Genomic DNA, 18,096 nt, shown 5'->3' on the forward strand with positions numbered 1-18,096 from the left:
TTCTCCCCTCCCCTCCTACCGCGAAACTGGCTGGGTTTGGAGGGTCGCCCCGGTGCGGCGGTAGCTGGAATTGCGCGCGTGCGCTCGAGGTGTGGTTCCTCTATAGAGTTGGGGGCTGGGCTTGACCTGACACAGGAGGAGGTTGAGGCGGCATGGAGATTTCTTGGGCTAGCATCCACACCTCCGAGCGGAGCTGGTACATCTCCGCGCGGCAGGAGCAGGGAGAGGAGACGGAGGAGGAGGAGAAGGAGCAAGAGGAGTCGACCCCTTTGCTCCGCAGCGTGAGTGGCGGAAGGGAGGCGGGAAGCGTCCCGGGTGAAGGAGAGTCAGCCCCAACCCATGGGGTCCGACTCCGCTCGTGGCAGGGCCCTTGGACAAGCCCTTAAGCCCCCGATTCATGTGCACACTGAGGGGCTCGCTGAGATTCAGTCCGGCTCCAGACCCCGGCACCCCGGCACCCCGCCTCCAGCTTAGCCGCAGGTGTCACTGGTGCAAGGGAGGTCTCCAGAAGGAGCTACTTCAAGAGGGACATACTGCCCATTATGGAGCTCCATAAACTCCACTGGCTCCCAATTTCTTTTCCTCAGAATCAAATAGAAAAGCCCTTCTATATTGTCATTTAAAACTCTCTACACCCCACACCTTCCTCTTGTTCCCAGCGATCTAGGGACACTGGCCCGCCTCACTGGACACTTCATCTGTCTCCTGGCTGAACATTTTCACTGGCCACCCCCCATCTCCCATTCCTGGCATTCTCCCTCCCCGGCATCCCCGACGAAAAGACCCAGTAGAAATGCCATCTTCCAAAGGATGGTCTTCTTGACACCCCGCCCCCTTGACAGCCCAATCTAGCCTACAGGTCTTTGCATTGTTTCCTCCATTTAGACCCTCCACTCCTAGAGAACAGGTAGTAGGCAATTTAATAAATGTTTGTTACCTTGATTAGTAAATTCCACATCATCTAAGGCAGCTCTTCAAACAGACTTTGAAATAACTCCAACATTCACAGTTACTTTCATCCAGTGACACCTACCTCCATGCTGTTCCAGAAAGTAGGTACTCTCTATGGATCTCTCCCATGCCTGAATATTTTCCTTTCACTCCAACTCCTGACCTCCCTGACTTCCTTTAAATTCCAATTAAAATCTCACCTTCTAAAGGACCAACCATTCTTAATTACATTGCTTTTCCAGTTCCATTGGCTTTGTATAGATTTTCTTGTATATTGTCTCCCTGCTAGATTGTAAGTTCCTTAAAGGTGGGTCTATTTTTGCCCCCCCCTTTTTTTTTGTATCCCCAGAACTTAGCAAAGTGCTTCACACACAGTAGGTGCTTAATAAATGTTTATTGATTGATTAATGTAGAGGTCATTCTTGTTCAGGTACATATTAGTATAGATCAGGTTCATAAATTAGAATTCAGAAGATGATCTGTGAACTTGAGAGGGAGAAATATTTTTATTTCAATATAATTGGCTTCCTTTGTAAATCTTTATATCTTATTTTATGCATTTAAAAATTTTATATGTCCACTTCCGTCCATATATATACTGCCAAAAGGTCTATGACTTAGAAAAAGTTAAACCCTTCAGATTAGACAGCCATTCAGTTTTTTCTAACTCAGAGTCTCTAATGATAACAGTTTTTAAGCAAGCCTAGGAACCTCCTCTCCATTCTGATTTTGGGGGATAGGGTGGAGTATTAAGGGAATGTTTAGTCCTGAAATTGTTAAGTGGGAAAGGCACTGCATCATAGGTGAGGAAACCAGAAGCAGCTTTTGTCACCTTGGATAAATTATTTTTACCACTTTGGGTTCCAGTTTCCATATCTGTAAAATGAGACAATTGGATTAGATTGCTGTAAGATGCTCTTCAGTTCTAAAGTTTGCTCTTGTTCTATCTAATTCATTCTTAGTCCCAAAGTGACTAGACCAACATTAAATATTTGATAACCCTTTCTAGGATTGAGAAAGATGAGAACATTGTGATTTGGAATTCGGACTCTAGAAATCTTGAGTGGCCACATGCTAGCTGATTGTGTAATTTAAAACTTGGGTGTGGAGGAGAGTCATGTGAGAGAAAAGGAGTAAATCCGTGTTGTTTTCTGAAACTAATTTGTAAGAGAATAGCATTTTTAAGTTCCTGTTATGCGTTTAAGTGCTGGGGATACTAAGAAAAGCAAAATGCTAGGGACACAAGGAACTCTCATTCTTAGGGGGGAAGAGGGGAGATGAAGTCAACAAGTAAACATACATACTAACAAGCTATATATAGAAATAAGAATTAACAGAGGGGAATGCACTAAAATTAAGAGGAATTGAGAAAGGCTTCCTGTAGAAGGTGGAATTTTTGCTGGGACTTGAATGAAGCCTAGAAGTGGAGGGAGGAAGAGTATTCTAGGCATGGGGGACAGCCAGAGATAATACCTAAAGCTGAGAGATGGAGGGTCTTGTTCCTGGAACATCTGCAAGGACAGAGTGAGGAAGAGACCAAGGAAAGTGACTTGGAATAGCAGCACCAGGATGAGACAAAATAAACCTTTCCTTTTCAGCGACTCAGAAATGTGGATAGTTTAGACTCCATTACAAAGTAAAAGCTTTTTGCTACTTTAGGTGGAATGCTTAAAATAATAAAGAGGAAGCTGGGGACTGGATAAGATGACCAAGCCTAGGATTCATTGTTATTTGTTAATGGTTTTTATCATCTTCCTGTTTCCATTTCAGCAAAGTAGTCCCTTCTTTTTCTAACTGAATTGTATATTATAACTTGAGAAGTTCTTTTGTAATCTTAATATTAGTAGCTCAATTTAGGTAAGTAGAATAAGTAATATTATACTCATTTTTACAGGTGAGAACATGAGACAATGAGAGATGAAGGGTTTGCACATCTATGGTCACATGATAGTGAGCAGTGGAAGTAGGACTCAAACTCAAGTCTTCACTGTAGTTCAGTTCTATTACATATAGGTTCACATATATGGCACATGCACTTAGATACAACATACACACATGAGATAGGCAGGGTGCAGAAATAGTTTACTAATAGACAAAAATCTTGATGGAAACTATGAGTTTCCAGACTCTAAAGTTTAGGATAAAGACATTGCCATGTCATCTGACTTTGACTTTTTGTCTACAAAAAAAAGTTATATTTGGCTTTTGAGAATTTATTACCCAAATCCTTTTTGGGAGAATATATACTTTCAAGTTAGTCTGTATGACATTTGAAGAATTGAAAATTTTTGATTCTCTTAACCATCTTCTCTTACATTTACTTAGGTTTTGAGATGTTAAGATAATATTAGCAATTATTTATAACATATCCTATGGTAAATAAAGTAGATTTAATTGTTTTTAAACATGGGCTGTATTTGTTTTTTCATTCCTTTGAGCTGCTTATTGCCCTCATATCACTTAATATGACCCACATTCCATTTTTATGGATACCCTCAAAATGGTTTGCCTAAAACCACTTCTGAAACAACCAGTAATCTGATGATGCTGGAACTGTACCACCAGCCAGGATCAGAAATCAACGATTTTCCCCTTCCTGAAATCAATCTTAATTGCATTATTTCGCATTGGACACTGAACACCCCTTTTCATCTAATGCTGACCCCATCATCTCTACCTTAGCTGAAGGTAGTGCAAAGTTTTACTCTGCTCTGATCCTTAGAACCAGTACCTTTTTCCTAACAGTCATTGGTCAGGAAACATCTGCCACACTACTTTGTCTACAAAACACTTACTATCATTTGGCTTTTCCATCTGCCATGAAACTGAACTCTCCTTTATGTATTGTCTTATCCAGTTGGAATGTGAGCTTCTTAGTGACAGAGACTGTTTTTTGTTTTTTTTTTTCTATTTATATCTCCAATACTTAGGATAGTGTTTGGCACATAGTAAGTGCTTACTAAATGCTTTTTTCATTTATCTGTCAGAATTGGTAAGAAGAAAACAAACAACAAAACCAGTACATATCTGGTGAACTGACACCAAGAAATCATTTGTTTGGGGGCAAGTTGATTTTAGTTGATTGTCCTCTCTCTCCTATTTTTTAGACCACAAAGACTCAGGACTCCCAGTAATGAAAAAAATAATTATAGCCATACTTCTGGAACTACAGTGGGCCATTACTCCAAAGGAATAATGATGAAGGGAGAAGAAGGGAAATGTAACTGCTTTCAGATGGTTGTATTAGACGGAACAGAAATGGGGCATCTTGAGAAACTAGGATAAAAGTACCAATTATTGAAAAATTTTACCAATATGATGTTCACAAAAGGCATATATTCTTTTTCATATTTTTTTACCAAATATCATAATATGTTTTTCAGTTCATGTTTAGAAGAATAAATTAGGATGTCTGTATAGATAGTTCTATGAATAGATTTGACTTCTGTTAAATTAGTCATTAAGCTATTGATTTTTTAATTTTTTTTTTTTTTTTTTTTTTTGCTTATAGGAGATTCAGAGTCAGGAATATTCAGGTGTTTCTTTTAGTTTCTCAGTGTTTAACTTAATGAATGCCATCATGGGAAGCAGCATCCTTGGTCTAGCCTACATTATGGCCAATACAGGTATTATTGTATTTAGGTAAGTATTCTTTTCATTTGCTCCTATTATCATTAATTACAGGTCCATTGATAAAAAGATATTCTCAGATACTAGCCAAAATAAATTAAAGAGATTTAGCTATTGCCCTGAATTTTATTTTAGAAGTGCTGCCTGTTTTTGAGGATAGACTATATGTGGATTCATATGGTCTTTATGTCATTTCTTCATATACATATAACAGAATCTTAATTCAGATTACTCTTTGCCTTAGAAATTTTTGATTTTACTTCTTCCATTGATATAGATTGAAGTCAATCTCTTTTATTGTTCAGTAGGTTTTTGAGCTACTTAGGAAAAAAAGTTATCTTCTAGTGGCCAACCCAGTGGTTGAGGAGCCTTTTCTAGATTATCTAGGTTGACAAAACACACAAAAATCATATAATCTGAGCCTGTTATTTGAAATCTTTCCAGTTTACTAGAACCTATTTGATTTTATATTCTGCTAACATAATTTCAAGAGCTCAGAATCTTCTATGCAAATGGGATTTTAGTGGAAAAATTCATTATTAGTTTAATGAAATCTGTTTTAAAGCAGTTCCTCATTTGCCGAAAAAAAATTTTTTTTTATCCTGTAGCTTATATTTTAATTCACTGGCTAATATAAAAATTCTGATGAAAAAGTTAATCCTGTCCCTTTCATGCTATGACTTCAAGTATTGATTCATAATGAGTATCATTTTAATTAAAGTGAACAAAAATTTATTAGTCATCCAGATTACTTATCAATTAAAAAGGAAGATGAATTATTCTTATGCACATTGTTATTCTTTTAACTAATCTTTTCCTCTTTAGTCCTCTTTCTTGACAATCTCACATGCTTCATTCATTTTTGGAAACCAGCTATTAAGTCTGTATTATTAGAGGCATTGCCTGAAAAAACAAATTTTAATAGTTGCTCAGTTTTGAATTTAAACCAAAGCATTGGAAATGTACTTTTATTCCATTTATGAATTTTTTTCTCTACCTCTTGTAATTTTTTAGGGAAATTAATTTGTACTAATTGCCCAATTTTCTTAATTGATTTTATGTTTTCATAAGATACCAAATAGTTTTCATTATTTTGAAGCAGGTATATTATAAACTATACTTTTTACAGAACATAATAAATAAAACCTAGATTTCATGTATTTTATTTTATCATTTTGAAAACAAGATGTATCTTTAGTTTGGTCTCAATATAAATATGATAAGCAGCATATATTAGTGAATAGAATGTCAGCATGGAGTCAAGAAGATCCAGATTGAAGACTTATTTCCAATGTATTTCTGACATAGTATGATTGTAGGTAAATCAGTTAACCCTTCAGTGCCCCAGACACTTCGTTAAGATTATAAATTATTGATGAGTGATTGACTTGCATTGATGAAAGAAGCTTCCACACTGCTTAGTTTCTCACATTGATAAAAATCACAGCTCTTAGCCATTTGTGTGTGTGTGTGTATCATGTAGGTAAAAAAATGAATTCTGAATATAATTGGAAAATAACTAGTAAAAGTACTTTTGTTCTTCAAATTCTTAAAAACCTTAGAAGAACTGTTTATTGTTATCTCAGACTAAATCTACATGAAATTGACCCTCTTTTTTTTTTTTTTAAACTACTTTTTAACATTGGTGTTTACAACAAAGTTAGGGATTAAGTAGAACACCAAGACAGAGCTTCTTCCACACCTTTCCTGTTGATCTTTTAGAAACAGTGGAATGCTCCTTGGTAGCTCCCTGAAAAGAGCTCTCAGGTCAATGGTGTCTCATTTATTATAGGGTATCTGTGGGGACTGAAGATTTTATATTCCTAAAAGAATTGTGTATATGGTGCTTTTCCTCACCAGCATCTTAGTCCTTAGAAAAAAAACCAATATATATGATTGGCTAACATTTCAGATTGTAATTTTATAAGTCTCTAAAGAAAGGATTTGTAAGTTAAATTTTTTACTCATGCAGTCAAAATATGTGCCTCATCCATAAGTAGAAAATCCAGAGGGAGGTGTAGTTCATGGCATTTTAAAACTACAAAATTTAGTATGTTTTTAGATACTCAGTTTATCTTTACTTCAATCTCATAGAATCCCTCTCTTTCTTTTAGACATATCTCAGGTACCATATTTTATATGAAGCCTTTCTTAATTTTCTAGCTTCTAATCCTTCTCTCCAAAATTACCTTATGTTTAAAAATATTGTATTTTTTTGTATTTCTCCACTTTATTATACTGGCTGTACTTTCTTTTGTACTTTGTTGCCTTTTCTAATAGAATGTAAACCTTTTGTAATTAAAGGTTGTCTCACTTTTTCTCTTTGTATTCCCAACACCTTCTCCATTGAACATAAAAAGCCCCTTTTTAAAGCTGGTTGATTGATTAGCAGGTAAATATAATAAAATAGTAATAAGGTGATTAGATTAATGTGACTAGCAGTCCAAGAACATGAGTACTAAATAAGAACATTTTTGATGTAGGGATTTTCTGTTGAATGGGGGATTAAAAAAAAAAAAACAACTTGTTTAATCTGTATACTGTTTTATATTTCAGTATTATGCTGTTGATAGTTGCCATCATGGCTTCTTACTCAGTTCATCTCCTTCTTACTATGTGTATTCAGACAGGTGAGTAAAAAAGATCACATGTATTTTATTAAAATAAAGTAGCCATTTATTTACGTATCTCAAGGACTTTAAAATACTTTGATGTGAACAGATATGACATGGAGTATGAATTTGAGCTTCTCAGAAGACCAAGATGTACAATTTCAATCCTGTCAAAAATACATCAATATAATGATGCTGCTAGAAAGAAGAGAAAACTAGTATTCTTAGTTCTATTTCCAACAGGTTTTATGATATTTTTTTTGATATAGGGGATAATTAGTACCTAGATGAATGAGAATCAGTTTATTTAGCCCTTATGCCCATGGTGAAAAAATGACATTGACATCTAGCAGATGTCAGGTATTGTATGCCCTTGGGCATACAGAGGACTCCATGGAGAGAGTGGGGAGGTCAATGCACATTTATCACTATGGCATTCTTTGCTCACAGTGCTCAGTAGCGTTATCTTCAAACACAGGAAAGATGACCCAATATATTTTGCCTTATTTTTAAATTTAACTTTAAAAAAAAATCAGACCTATATTTTCAACAGTATGGAAAATATCTAGGGTACAGTCTCTCTTTTCTAATACAGATGGACAATTTCCCTGTAATTTTTAACCTTGGAACATTGAAAGGTAAAGTGATTTGTGCTGAAGTCACATATCTGTTACATGTCAAAGGAAGGACCTGAACTTAGGTCTTCTTCACTGCATGCTGTGTCTATCTAATGTTGCCTTTCATTTTCATTACTTTATATAAAATAATTATTCCTTAGTTTTTGAGGGTTCAGTAAAAGCTCTTTAATCCTATATTGTTCCTATCTTGAATCTAATTCTGAGAGACCAGAATTTTTTTTAAAAGATTTAAATCTGTTATAATGATTATGTATATTTTTCATATTGTGAATAAATAAATACCTTGCTTCAACTAGATTTTTCCTAGTTAAAATATATATTTCTCACCCACTCGCATCAATCCATCTCTGATAATTCTGAAATTCTAATACCTATGTATGTTGTTTTTCTTACTTTAGGGCGTTATAAAGTAGAAGAAACCATTATTCTTTGCTTTTTAATTTCCTTTGCTCTCAATAATCTACTTGAATTCTTCAACTGACTTCTTCATGATCCTGTACAGAAACTACTGCTTCCTCCTTCTGTTGATTGAATTCCTTCAGTCATTATAATACTCTATTGAGGTAGGCTTCTTTTAATATCAGTGACATTTAAAAAACATATACTTGATTATATAAAAAACTTTCTTGTAGCAGAATTACAATACCAGTTGTAAGTCACCAGTCAGGCAATAAGTTATTGACTTTTATAGATAACCTTGTCGTGAATTTTCATGGGTCTAGAAGTATAGATAATTTTTATCTTCCCTTTTTAGAATAAAGGGCTGCCTTCTATGTCCAGAAACAAAATCTGCAGGTTCTGTATTTGACTCTGAGTTCCATGACATTTTTCTAGGTCCTGAGAGGTAGAAATTCTCTGCATTAATCTTGAAATAATATTAGAATTAGTTGCTATGCAAAGTTCATATTTTAGATGGAACAGTTTTATTTTAGAGCTCAGAATAAGCTTATTTGTCTCTTTGCTGAACAAAGAAAACACATTTCCCTCACATACAAGGCAGTATTCATTATCTCATAGATAACAGTCAGCTGATATAATTTTTTAGGCATCTTTTAGTGCTAAGATAGTTTTAAAGCTAATAGAAGGGATGCTTCATGCTTAAGTTTTATTTATAATATAACGGGGAAGGCAATACAAATATAGAAATAGAAAAATAAGCTTTCAGTATACAGAGCCTTATGAATGACTACCATATTACTAGTGAAATCAGAAGTGGAAGTAATCTGGAAATGTAGTATGGATGAGGTAATATCTGAGAGTCTTAAATGAGAGTAGGAATAAGTTTTGGCTGATTAAAAAGAAGAAAATGGAAAGTATAAAACATGATTAACTGAGAGATCAGGGTATTTAAACTTTTTTAAGACTACAGTCAGAACTTTTAATTTTGATGTAAGAGGTTATAACCTAATAGGATAATAAATTTAGAGCTGAAAAGGACATTAGTGATGCTCCAGTCTATCCTATTCATTTTACAGAAAAGGACACTGAATTCTGGAGGGATTATATGATTTGCCCAAAGTCATGCAGTTAATAGATGTTAGACCTGGGATTCAAATCCAGCCCTTCTTCCCTCATAGCTGCTGGTCTCCATAGTACTGAGAACCATTATAAGAATCCAAAATATTGCTCATTATGTCTCAGACTTGGAAAAGTGCCTGTAATTTTTATGTATTTATTTAATTATGGAGAAGTATGGTGACAGTGAGTAGAAGATTGCATGTTTAAAACAATTTTTGAGGAAGATGATTCTTATTACTAAGAGTAGAATAGAAGGAAGAAAGAGAAGTTAGAGTCAGAGGATTTAGGAAAGTAGTTATCAAAAGCTTTGATTTTTAAGATAGCAAGAAGAGTGTTAACAGTATACAAGAAATACCAGGTAGCAAGGATTGGCAACATCCAGGGCTAGACTACATGGAAGAAATTGAGGATAGGAAGGAGTCATTGAAGACTTTAATATTACTAGCCTGGATGACCCAGAAAATAGGGAAGAAAAAAAAAAGCTTTGAAAAGCAATGAAAAATTTAACAACAGAAAACATTTTTTTAAACATGTTTAAGTGACAAGGAATATACTGTATATTATATATGTAAGTGGTGTTGTCTATTAAATAATGAGAAATCAGAACTAGATATCTTGAGGTTTTTCATATATTTGGTAATTGAAATTATGTTTACCAATTAATATGGTAAGATAAAGGAACATAAGTGCTGAAAAAAAGAGAATCAGAAATCAAAAAAGAAGAAATGGTCAGAAAAGTAAGAGGTAGTCTAGAAAGTATAGTTTCCTGAAAGTGAAATTTAAGTATTTATCAAAGATGAGTCAATAACTAACAGTGTCAAAAATGGTGGAGGTAATTTAATAGTTAGACTATAAGTATTTGATCAATTAGTGAATGAATTAATGATTTTAGATAATTGACCTTTATGTTTGCCTTCCCACCAAAAGGAAATGAGATAAAAAGTTTGGAGAACCTTACAAATAAAGAAATTTTGAAATAATAAGGGATCATTCCATGTGGCTAACTTTCTGAGGATTGAACTATATTTAAATAACTTATGTTCCTCAATCCAGATCCAAAGATAATATTGCTATTGCTGAGAAGCTTAAGCTTTGTACTTCACCCATGTTTTATTAATTGTCCTTTTTCATTGAAGGAAAAATGCAGGGTAGACAGTAACTAGATGGAAATATTCCACATGTTCATGAGAAGCAGCTTTCCAAACTGTTCTTGTGAAGACTTAACTCTTTGCCAGACCAAAATAGCCATGACATAGCCTCAATGGCACACTAAGTAAGATTTTCTCTCCTGTTTATTTGATTAAGATTTACAGACTTTGAGTCTCCTCAAAACACAACATTGATTTCTCTAATATAAAATATATATGTATATGTATATATATATATGAAAGGTTTCCTAAAATAGATTCCTCTCACATGCTGATGATTGCTTCCAGTTATTTATTTAACATGGTTTTGCCAGGTACTGCTAACATGAATTCCTGTAAAAGATGAAAATAATTCCATCTTTCAGATTGTTTCTGTGCCATAGGATATGCTATTAGAGAGGATAATCATTCCTTATATGTTTCTCAAAAGAAGCCATACGGAGGAAGGAAAGGAACAAAAAAGAAACAAATGCCTCATAGCAATAATACAAGAAATATATTTCAGTAAATAGACATGGAAAGTCAAAACTTTATTTTATCAAATAATATTTTAGATGTGGATGAGGTGGAAGGTCGAGGTTGTTAGCAATTAACAGAATTTTAAAGAGTAATCAAAGCATATTTATTGAATAAATGGAGATACTTCATTTAAGTTTTGACTTAAGATTGTTAAGCATGAAAATTATTATTCATGTCTTAGATGTAGAAAAGTACACATAATTTTTGCACTTTTGTAGTCCTATGGCATGACTGTATATAATCACTATACAGATAGCTAACTGGAAATGAAGGGTTCAGAATTGAAAATGGGAACTTATACTCAGTGATCTATATTGTTAATTCAAAATTAAGTTATCACACAGAATCACAGTATTTTAGAGTTAGAAGACCTTTTAGAAGATTATCCAAAAGTAACATTTGCATCTGGAGAGAGAACTATAAAGACAGAATGTGGATAGAAGCATACTATTTTCAGCTTTTTGTTGTTGTTGTTTGCTTTTTCTTTCTCGGGTTGTTTTCCTTTTGTTCTAATTTTCTTTTATAAAAATGACTAATGTGGAAAAATGTTTAAAGTGATTGTACATGTATAATCTACATCAGACTGCTTGCTATCTTGGAGGGAGAGTAAAAAAATTGAAATTCAAAATCTTACAAAGATGAATGTTGAAAACTATCTTTACATATAATTGAAAAAATAAGATGTTATTAAAATTTTTTGAAAAGATTATTATCTAATACAGTCTTCTGATTTATATAAATAAGAACTAGAATCCTAGAGTGGGTAAATTCACTTTTCCCTAGATTACATATGATCTTCTTAGCCATGAGAAGACAACTGATACCTTGAGAAACTTATAGAATGAGAATTGCAACTCATATACCTTTTCTTCAAGCCCAGTACTGTTTATACTACATGTACTTCAGACTAGATTATTTACAAATTACAAGGGAAAACAGAATAGTTATTGCCATAGTGTGCCCTACTCAATATCTTTAGAAATTTTGTTAGAATTTACATAGAAAAAAATAAGAACAGAGTTATAGCATTTCTAGAAATGATCAGTTTTAATTACTGTTACTTGAGAAATAAAAGTTACAATACTATATGATGATCAATTCTGATAGACCTGGCCATTTTCAGCAATGAGATGAACCAAATCAGTTCCAATGGAGCAGTAATGAACTGAACCAGCTACGCCCAGCGAAAGAACTCTGGGAGATGACTAAGAACCATTACACTGAATTCCCAATCCCTATATTTTTGCCTGCCTGCATTTTGGATTTCCTTCACAGGCTAATTGTACAATATTTCAGAGTCCAATTTTTTTTGTACAGCAAAATAACAGTTTGGTCATGTATACTTATTGTGTATCTATTTTATACTTTAATATATTTAATATCTACTGGTCATCCTGGTATGGGGAGGGGATCGGGGGAAGGAGGGGAAAAATTGGAACAAAAATTTTGGCAATTGTCAATGCTGTAAAATTACCCATACATATAACTTGTAAATAAAAAGCTATTAAAAATAAGAGAGAGAAATAAAATTACTTGTTTTTAGATGGAAAAAACAAATTAGAATTGTTCATTTAATGTAAATAAATTATGGTATAGTACCTTTTAATGAAGATTGAAGATATTTGTTTTTCCTTACTAATGATAAATGTTTATTTAGTGCTACTATTTAAAAATAACAAAACCATGCACAAGGTTTTAGAAAAACTTGGCTAAATAACTTATATATTTATTGAGTAGAAAATTGATGATTTTGGAAGCAGATCCAAGTATATCTAAAGCACAGAAGATACAAAAAGAAAAATGAAATCACCCCTGTATTCGACTACTCTATATTCTAATGGTATGGTGTGGTGAGATACAGTACTTTTAATGTAAAATAATTTGAAGAGGGAAAAAGTATTAACATCTGGGAAAGGTCTCAGGTGTTTTAGAGCTAGAAAAGACTGTAGAGTTCGTTTTTCCAACCCCTTCATTTTATATATGAAGAAATTGAGGCATAGGGCTTCTGGAAAATATTTCAGTTTTCTTTCCACTAAACCATAGTGTCTCCCTTATTTTAATTTTTAAAATATTTTTTTAATAGTTCCTTGAAGTGCTTAAGAAGAATATATAATGAAAGGCATACAAAATAAACAACTTAAAGGAATTATTTTCCTATAACAAGTTTTAGGAATGCCTACAAACAGAACCTTCATTAATAGACCAATATGACAGTAATATTATTGTGCTATTTGAAAAATATATTAATATTATGATTCAGAGTGACCTGAAAAAATACTTTGAAAATACAATAAGACCTTGTTTATTTGACTCTCCACATCTTCAATTTCCAAGGCCTATTTCCTGTATAAGTTTATATAGTGAAAATATTATAGTGGATTTTGCAGCCTTAGAGATCTGTGGTCACTTTTTGCAATTATCCCTTTTAAAAATTACTACAGTGAAGCTAATTGGCAGGGCTTTCCCACAGTAGCTAGTGTTATTTCTTAGTCCCTTGAAATGATAGCTTTATTTACAATGTTTCAAGGAAACTTCTGAGGTATAAATATCTATTTAGCCTCCAGTTTTATAGAACTGTGTAAAACTTACAGTTTTGAATCAAGAATTACTAGTTACTGGAACATATTCCTTAAAATTACACAAAATTAAATGTAGAATATTATCAGAAATCTTTATTGCATATTATTCTCAGATCAGGTAACTTCTCTTACTTTCAATATGGAAGATCACAAAATTTTTATGATACCTCTTTCCATAATATCTATTCTATGTTTGATTCCAATTACTCTGGACTCATGAAAATTATGATATAATTAGATTATGATAATTTATTAATAATAATTTTGATAATTAATCATGATAATAAAAAGTTAAGTAAATTTATGATAAAATATCTGATTTGCCACATATTCTTAGATTTTATGTAGGTGATAAAAATATCACTGTTCTTTTTTCTCCTGACAGCTGTCACATCTTATGAAGACCTTGGTCTTTTTGCATTTGGATCAGTTGGAAAGGTAACTTTTTTTTCTCCTGACTGTTGACCAAGCCAGAACTGGATAGTATTTTCCTCTTTTTCTGAATCAAAGAAAATGATGAATAAAAAGCAGTTCATTAAGAAGAAGCAAAAAATTAGGAGAATAACAGGAAATATAAGAGAAGCAGAATAGGATTAAAAGGAAAAACTATATTAACCAAAGAAAATATTACATAAATGACTAGTGACTGCTATTTATGTTCCCAGTATAGACTGTATTTCTTCCTAAAAGATAAGGTGAGGGTACTCAAGGAATGGCTTTCTGTACTTCAGATTATTTAGGGGAAATGAAATATTCCTTTAAAAAAGCAAGCAAGCAAGCTATTCTTTGGCGGGGATTGAGAGTAAGAATCTGAAGTGGAGGAGTGATAACTTGACTCTTATTGGAAGAATGGAGAATGGAAAAATATTACACAGAGGAGAAAGAGAAGCAAATGATAAAGCTTAAAAACAATTTGAGTCTTTTCCCAAAGAGGAGAAAACTGGATAATTCAAGGAATAAGTAGTCCTCCAAGGAATGATGCCATGGAAGTATCATGTGACGGGTTATCTTTTAAAAGTCAGAAAAAGAAAAAATAATGGTACTTGATTACTTCTGTACTCAGAGATACTGAGGCAGGTAAACTGATAATAATAATAGATTTATCATCTTTCTGAGGCCTATATTGAAGACATTACAAAAAATCCCATGACTTTTACTTAATACCTGTGAGACTTTGGGCAAGTCACATAACCCCTCTGGTCTGTTTCCTTTTTAAATTGATGAGTTTGGAATAAATGGCCTCTGAGGTATTTTTCAGTTCTATATCTATAATCCTATGAAGTAGACATTTATCGACCTCCCAAAATCTATCAAAATATATGACTACTTGATATGATTCTGGTGATTCATGTGGTTAGAAACAATAACTGCCAGGGGAAACATAGAAAGTTCTGGCAGTCTTGGACAAGGAAGTGAAGGGCAGGGATATGTTAGTTTTCTGCACTGCTACCTGCTGAAGGGAACAATTGATTCTTTTTTTTTTTTTTTTCCTGCAAAAGAGGATGACCTTTATACCAGAACTAATAGAATAAAAGTTATTACTCAAGGTTTGTAAGGAGATAATAAGAAAGTACCTACTTGGTCTTCATGAATTCATATGAACTGTGTCTTAGGATACCAATGGAACTGGCAGGTCTGATTGCTAAGCCAACATTAGTTATATTTGAAAGGTCATGGATATGACTTTTATGGAAATAGATAGGTACTACAAGACTGGAGAAGGACAGATGTAGATTAGCATCTATAGATTGTAGGTCTGTAAATTTGACTTTTGATTCCTGGGGAAATTCTAGAATTTATTAAAGAGATTTTTGCTAATCCATCCAGAAAAGCAAATAGTGCCTTGCTTACCTAGGATGACTTCATCAAGAACAAGCCATGTCAGATAATTTTCTTTTTTGACAAATTACTAAATAGGTGGATAAGATGAATACACTTCAGTAGATATCAAAGAGAAGGAAGAAAGTATAGCAGCTTAGACAGGAGATCATAGATGACAAAATCCCAGAAAGGAGCTAGGAGTCAAGTGATCTCCTGGCCTCAAGTTTCTAAGGCGTTTTTGAACTTGAGGTCCTAACACAAGAAGGCAAATTTTACTTTATAGCTATCACTGAGTCTTGGTATCAAGTATCACAGGACTATGGGTCCTGTTGTCTTTGGGTATATGTTCTTCACAAAAAAGAGAATATGTGTAGAAAAGCATATTAAGAAGGAGTGCTTTTGGCAGAAATTCAGGAATCAAGGGAGAGAGACTCCATCAATCCTCAGTTACTTATTAAACCAGGCATTGCACTAAGCAAAAGTGAAAAATAGTCCCTGCTATAATGGAAGAGAAAACATGTATAGATATCTATAAAACATAAATAAGTAGAAGATAACCTTGAGAGTAGAGAAGCAAAGGAGAAACCATAAAGTATTTTGATAAAAATAAAGAGGTAGGAAAACTAGATTTTGTTAACAGTATTTTTTTTTTTCACCATCTGGATAGAAAGAAAAAATTAGAAGAAGTGATCATAAACCTGTTGCAGAAGCATGAGAGAGGAGTGACTGGCAATTCTAATTATCCAAACATCTACTTGCTCTCTTTGTTTGCAAAATGGGAGTAGCCAATAAGGGGAAAATCTTTGTTGGATGTCTTAACAACAGGAAGGTTTCTTGGGTAGAAATGATGGTTGACCATTGAGAAAGAGAAACCATTTCCTTTCTTGAATTATAAAAGAAGAAACGAAAATTAGGTATTTTCTGAGATGTACTTTAGATTTGAGAAAAGCAGATTTCAAAGGAAGGATAGATGGAATTTCATGGACTAAAATTATACAGGAGAGAAAAGCCCAGGAAAAATGGAAAATATTCAGGAATGAAATTCTAAAGACATACAGGGAAGTAATTCCAATAGTGTGGAAAAATGAGTTACAAAAACAAGTGACAGTCAACTAGCATTTGTTAAGCACTACTATGTGCCAGATTCTGTACTAAAAGTTTCTTCTTTCTTTATATATTGATTGCTTCCTTGTTACCTATAAATATGGTTATTTCCCCCATTGTCAAAAAAACCCTTAGCAGATCTATTCATCCCATTTAGTTATAATTTTCCTGGCTAAACTTCTTGAGAAAGTCAGTTATAATAGCTTCTTTTCTTTCTTTTCTAAAGCTTATTGGAAATCTCAAATTGAATGTCGTATAGAAAGCTTAAGATAAATCTTAACAGAAATTCAGTAAGGATAAATGTAGTCTTATACTTAGGTAGAAAAAAAAAGTCAGCTGTACAAATATATTATGGAAGATTAATGAAGACTGGCATAGGGGATAGCAGCGTTTGTCTTAGAATCAGGAAACCTAGGTTCATTTTCCTTGGGCCTCTGACATAGTCTGACTGCTATTCTTGGGCAAATCTTTTCATTAATCAATATCCTGTGCAATCCTTTATGATTATGAGTTATAGTACAGTTGATGATCAGCAAGGTAAAAGGCATTTCCTCCTTGGGAGTTCCCCTATAACATATCTAATCTGTAGTGGTGGTGGTGATTGTTTTTATATTTTCTTTTAGAGTCAAAGCACTATAGCATGTCAGTTTACAACACGCCTTCTTCAGTTATCAACTGTACAAGCTAGATTAAATAGAATGTAGCCTTCATTTCTGACTTCCTAATCATCAGTATTTCCTCAGACCCCCAAACTTCCTAGTTCTTCAGTTTAATCATTTTCCATGATCTATTCCTACATACAAAAACAGTCTTGATCTTTATCTTTCTTTATTCTTTATCTATCTTGATCTTGATTCGTTATCTATCAAAGACAACTCCAAAGAACACCCAAATGTTCTACATCTATATTCATGAATCTGGAAATCCTTTTATCTGATCATAATCTGTTGTCATTCCATCTTTCCCTCTGCTTTTAAAACTCTTAACACTACTGTTTACTATCACATGACCTCTAATCCAGCTGTTCTTTCTCAACCATTTTCCCTGCACTAGCTAACCTGTGCTTCCTTTTCTCCTTTTGACCCCTTGGAAAACCAGTTCACCTTTACACTATGCTTCATTTTCTAGTTCTTTGCTCCTTTATCCTGTTTCTGATCATCCCCTACAAAAGACCAATCTTACTTCTTTTCCCTGAACAGAACTAGAGAATACCTTGGAGTCAAGCTGACTGAATCCATCACCCCAGTCTGTATTTATATAATAAAAAATCAGCTGGGCAGTGACATTAACTGGATCATCACTTTAGCAAGGCAATCTATATAATGGTCAGCAAACTTTTTTTTACAGGACCATAGTATCTAGGCTTTGTGGGCCAAGAAAAAAAAAATCAAGAATTCTTACAGTATATAGGAGGTACTTACATAATGAAAGAAAATCAATTTTTAAAATAAAATTTAAAAAATAATAACTGACTATAAATTTTATTATATAAATGGACTATTAAGAAAAATGGAATTCTTTTGGGGAGGATGACATTTCACTTAATTGGGATTTTCCCTATTATCAAAATTGATTG

At 33.5% G+C, this 18,096-nt stretch overlaps 1 protein-coding gene and 1 long non-coding RNA gene across 3 annotated transcripts in view; one reads left to right on the forward strand and one right to left on the reverse strand.

Annotated features, from left to right (window-relative positions):
• Positions 1-18,096, reverse strand: part of LOC127549600 (uncharacterized) — a 1,392,683-nt gene that overhangs the window by 580,701 nt on the left and 793,886 nt on the right. The window lies entirely within an intron of this gene.
• Positions 45-18,096, forward strand: part of SLC38A6 (solute carrier family 38 member 6) — an 81,228-nt gene continuing 63,176 nt past the window's right edge. The window contains exons 1-4 of the mRNA XM_051977781.1: positions 45-281; positions 4,463-4,593; positions 7,138-7,211; positions 13,981-14,033. Of these exons, the coding sequence (XP_051833741.1) occupies positions 153-281; positions 4,463-4,593; positions 7,138-7,211; positions 13,981-14,033 (387 nt within the window). The 5' untranslated portion in view covers positions 45-152. The remainder of the gene's footprint in view (positions 282-4,462; positions 4,594-7,137; positions 7,212-13,980; positions 14,034-18,096) is intronic.

Source organism: Antechinus flavipes, chromosome 2, assembly GCF_016432865.1.
Source record: "Antechinus flavipes isolate AdamAnt ecotype Samford, QLD, Australia chromosome 2, AdamAnt_v2, whole genome shotgun sequence".
Classification (NCBI taxonomy): Eukaryota; Metazoa; Chordata; class Mammalia; order Dasyuromorphia; family Dasyuridae; genus Antechinus; species Antechinus flavipes.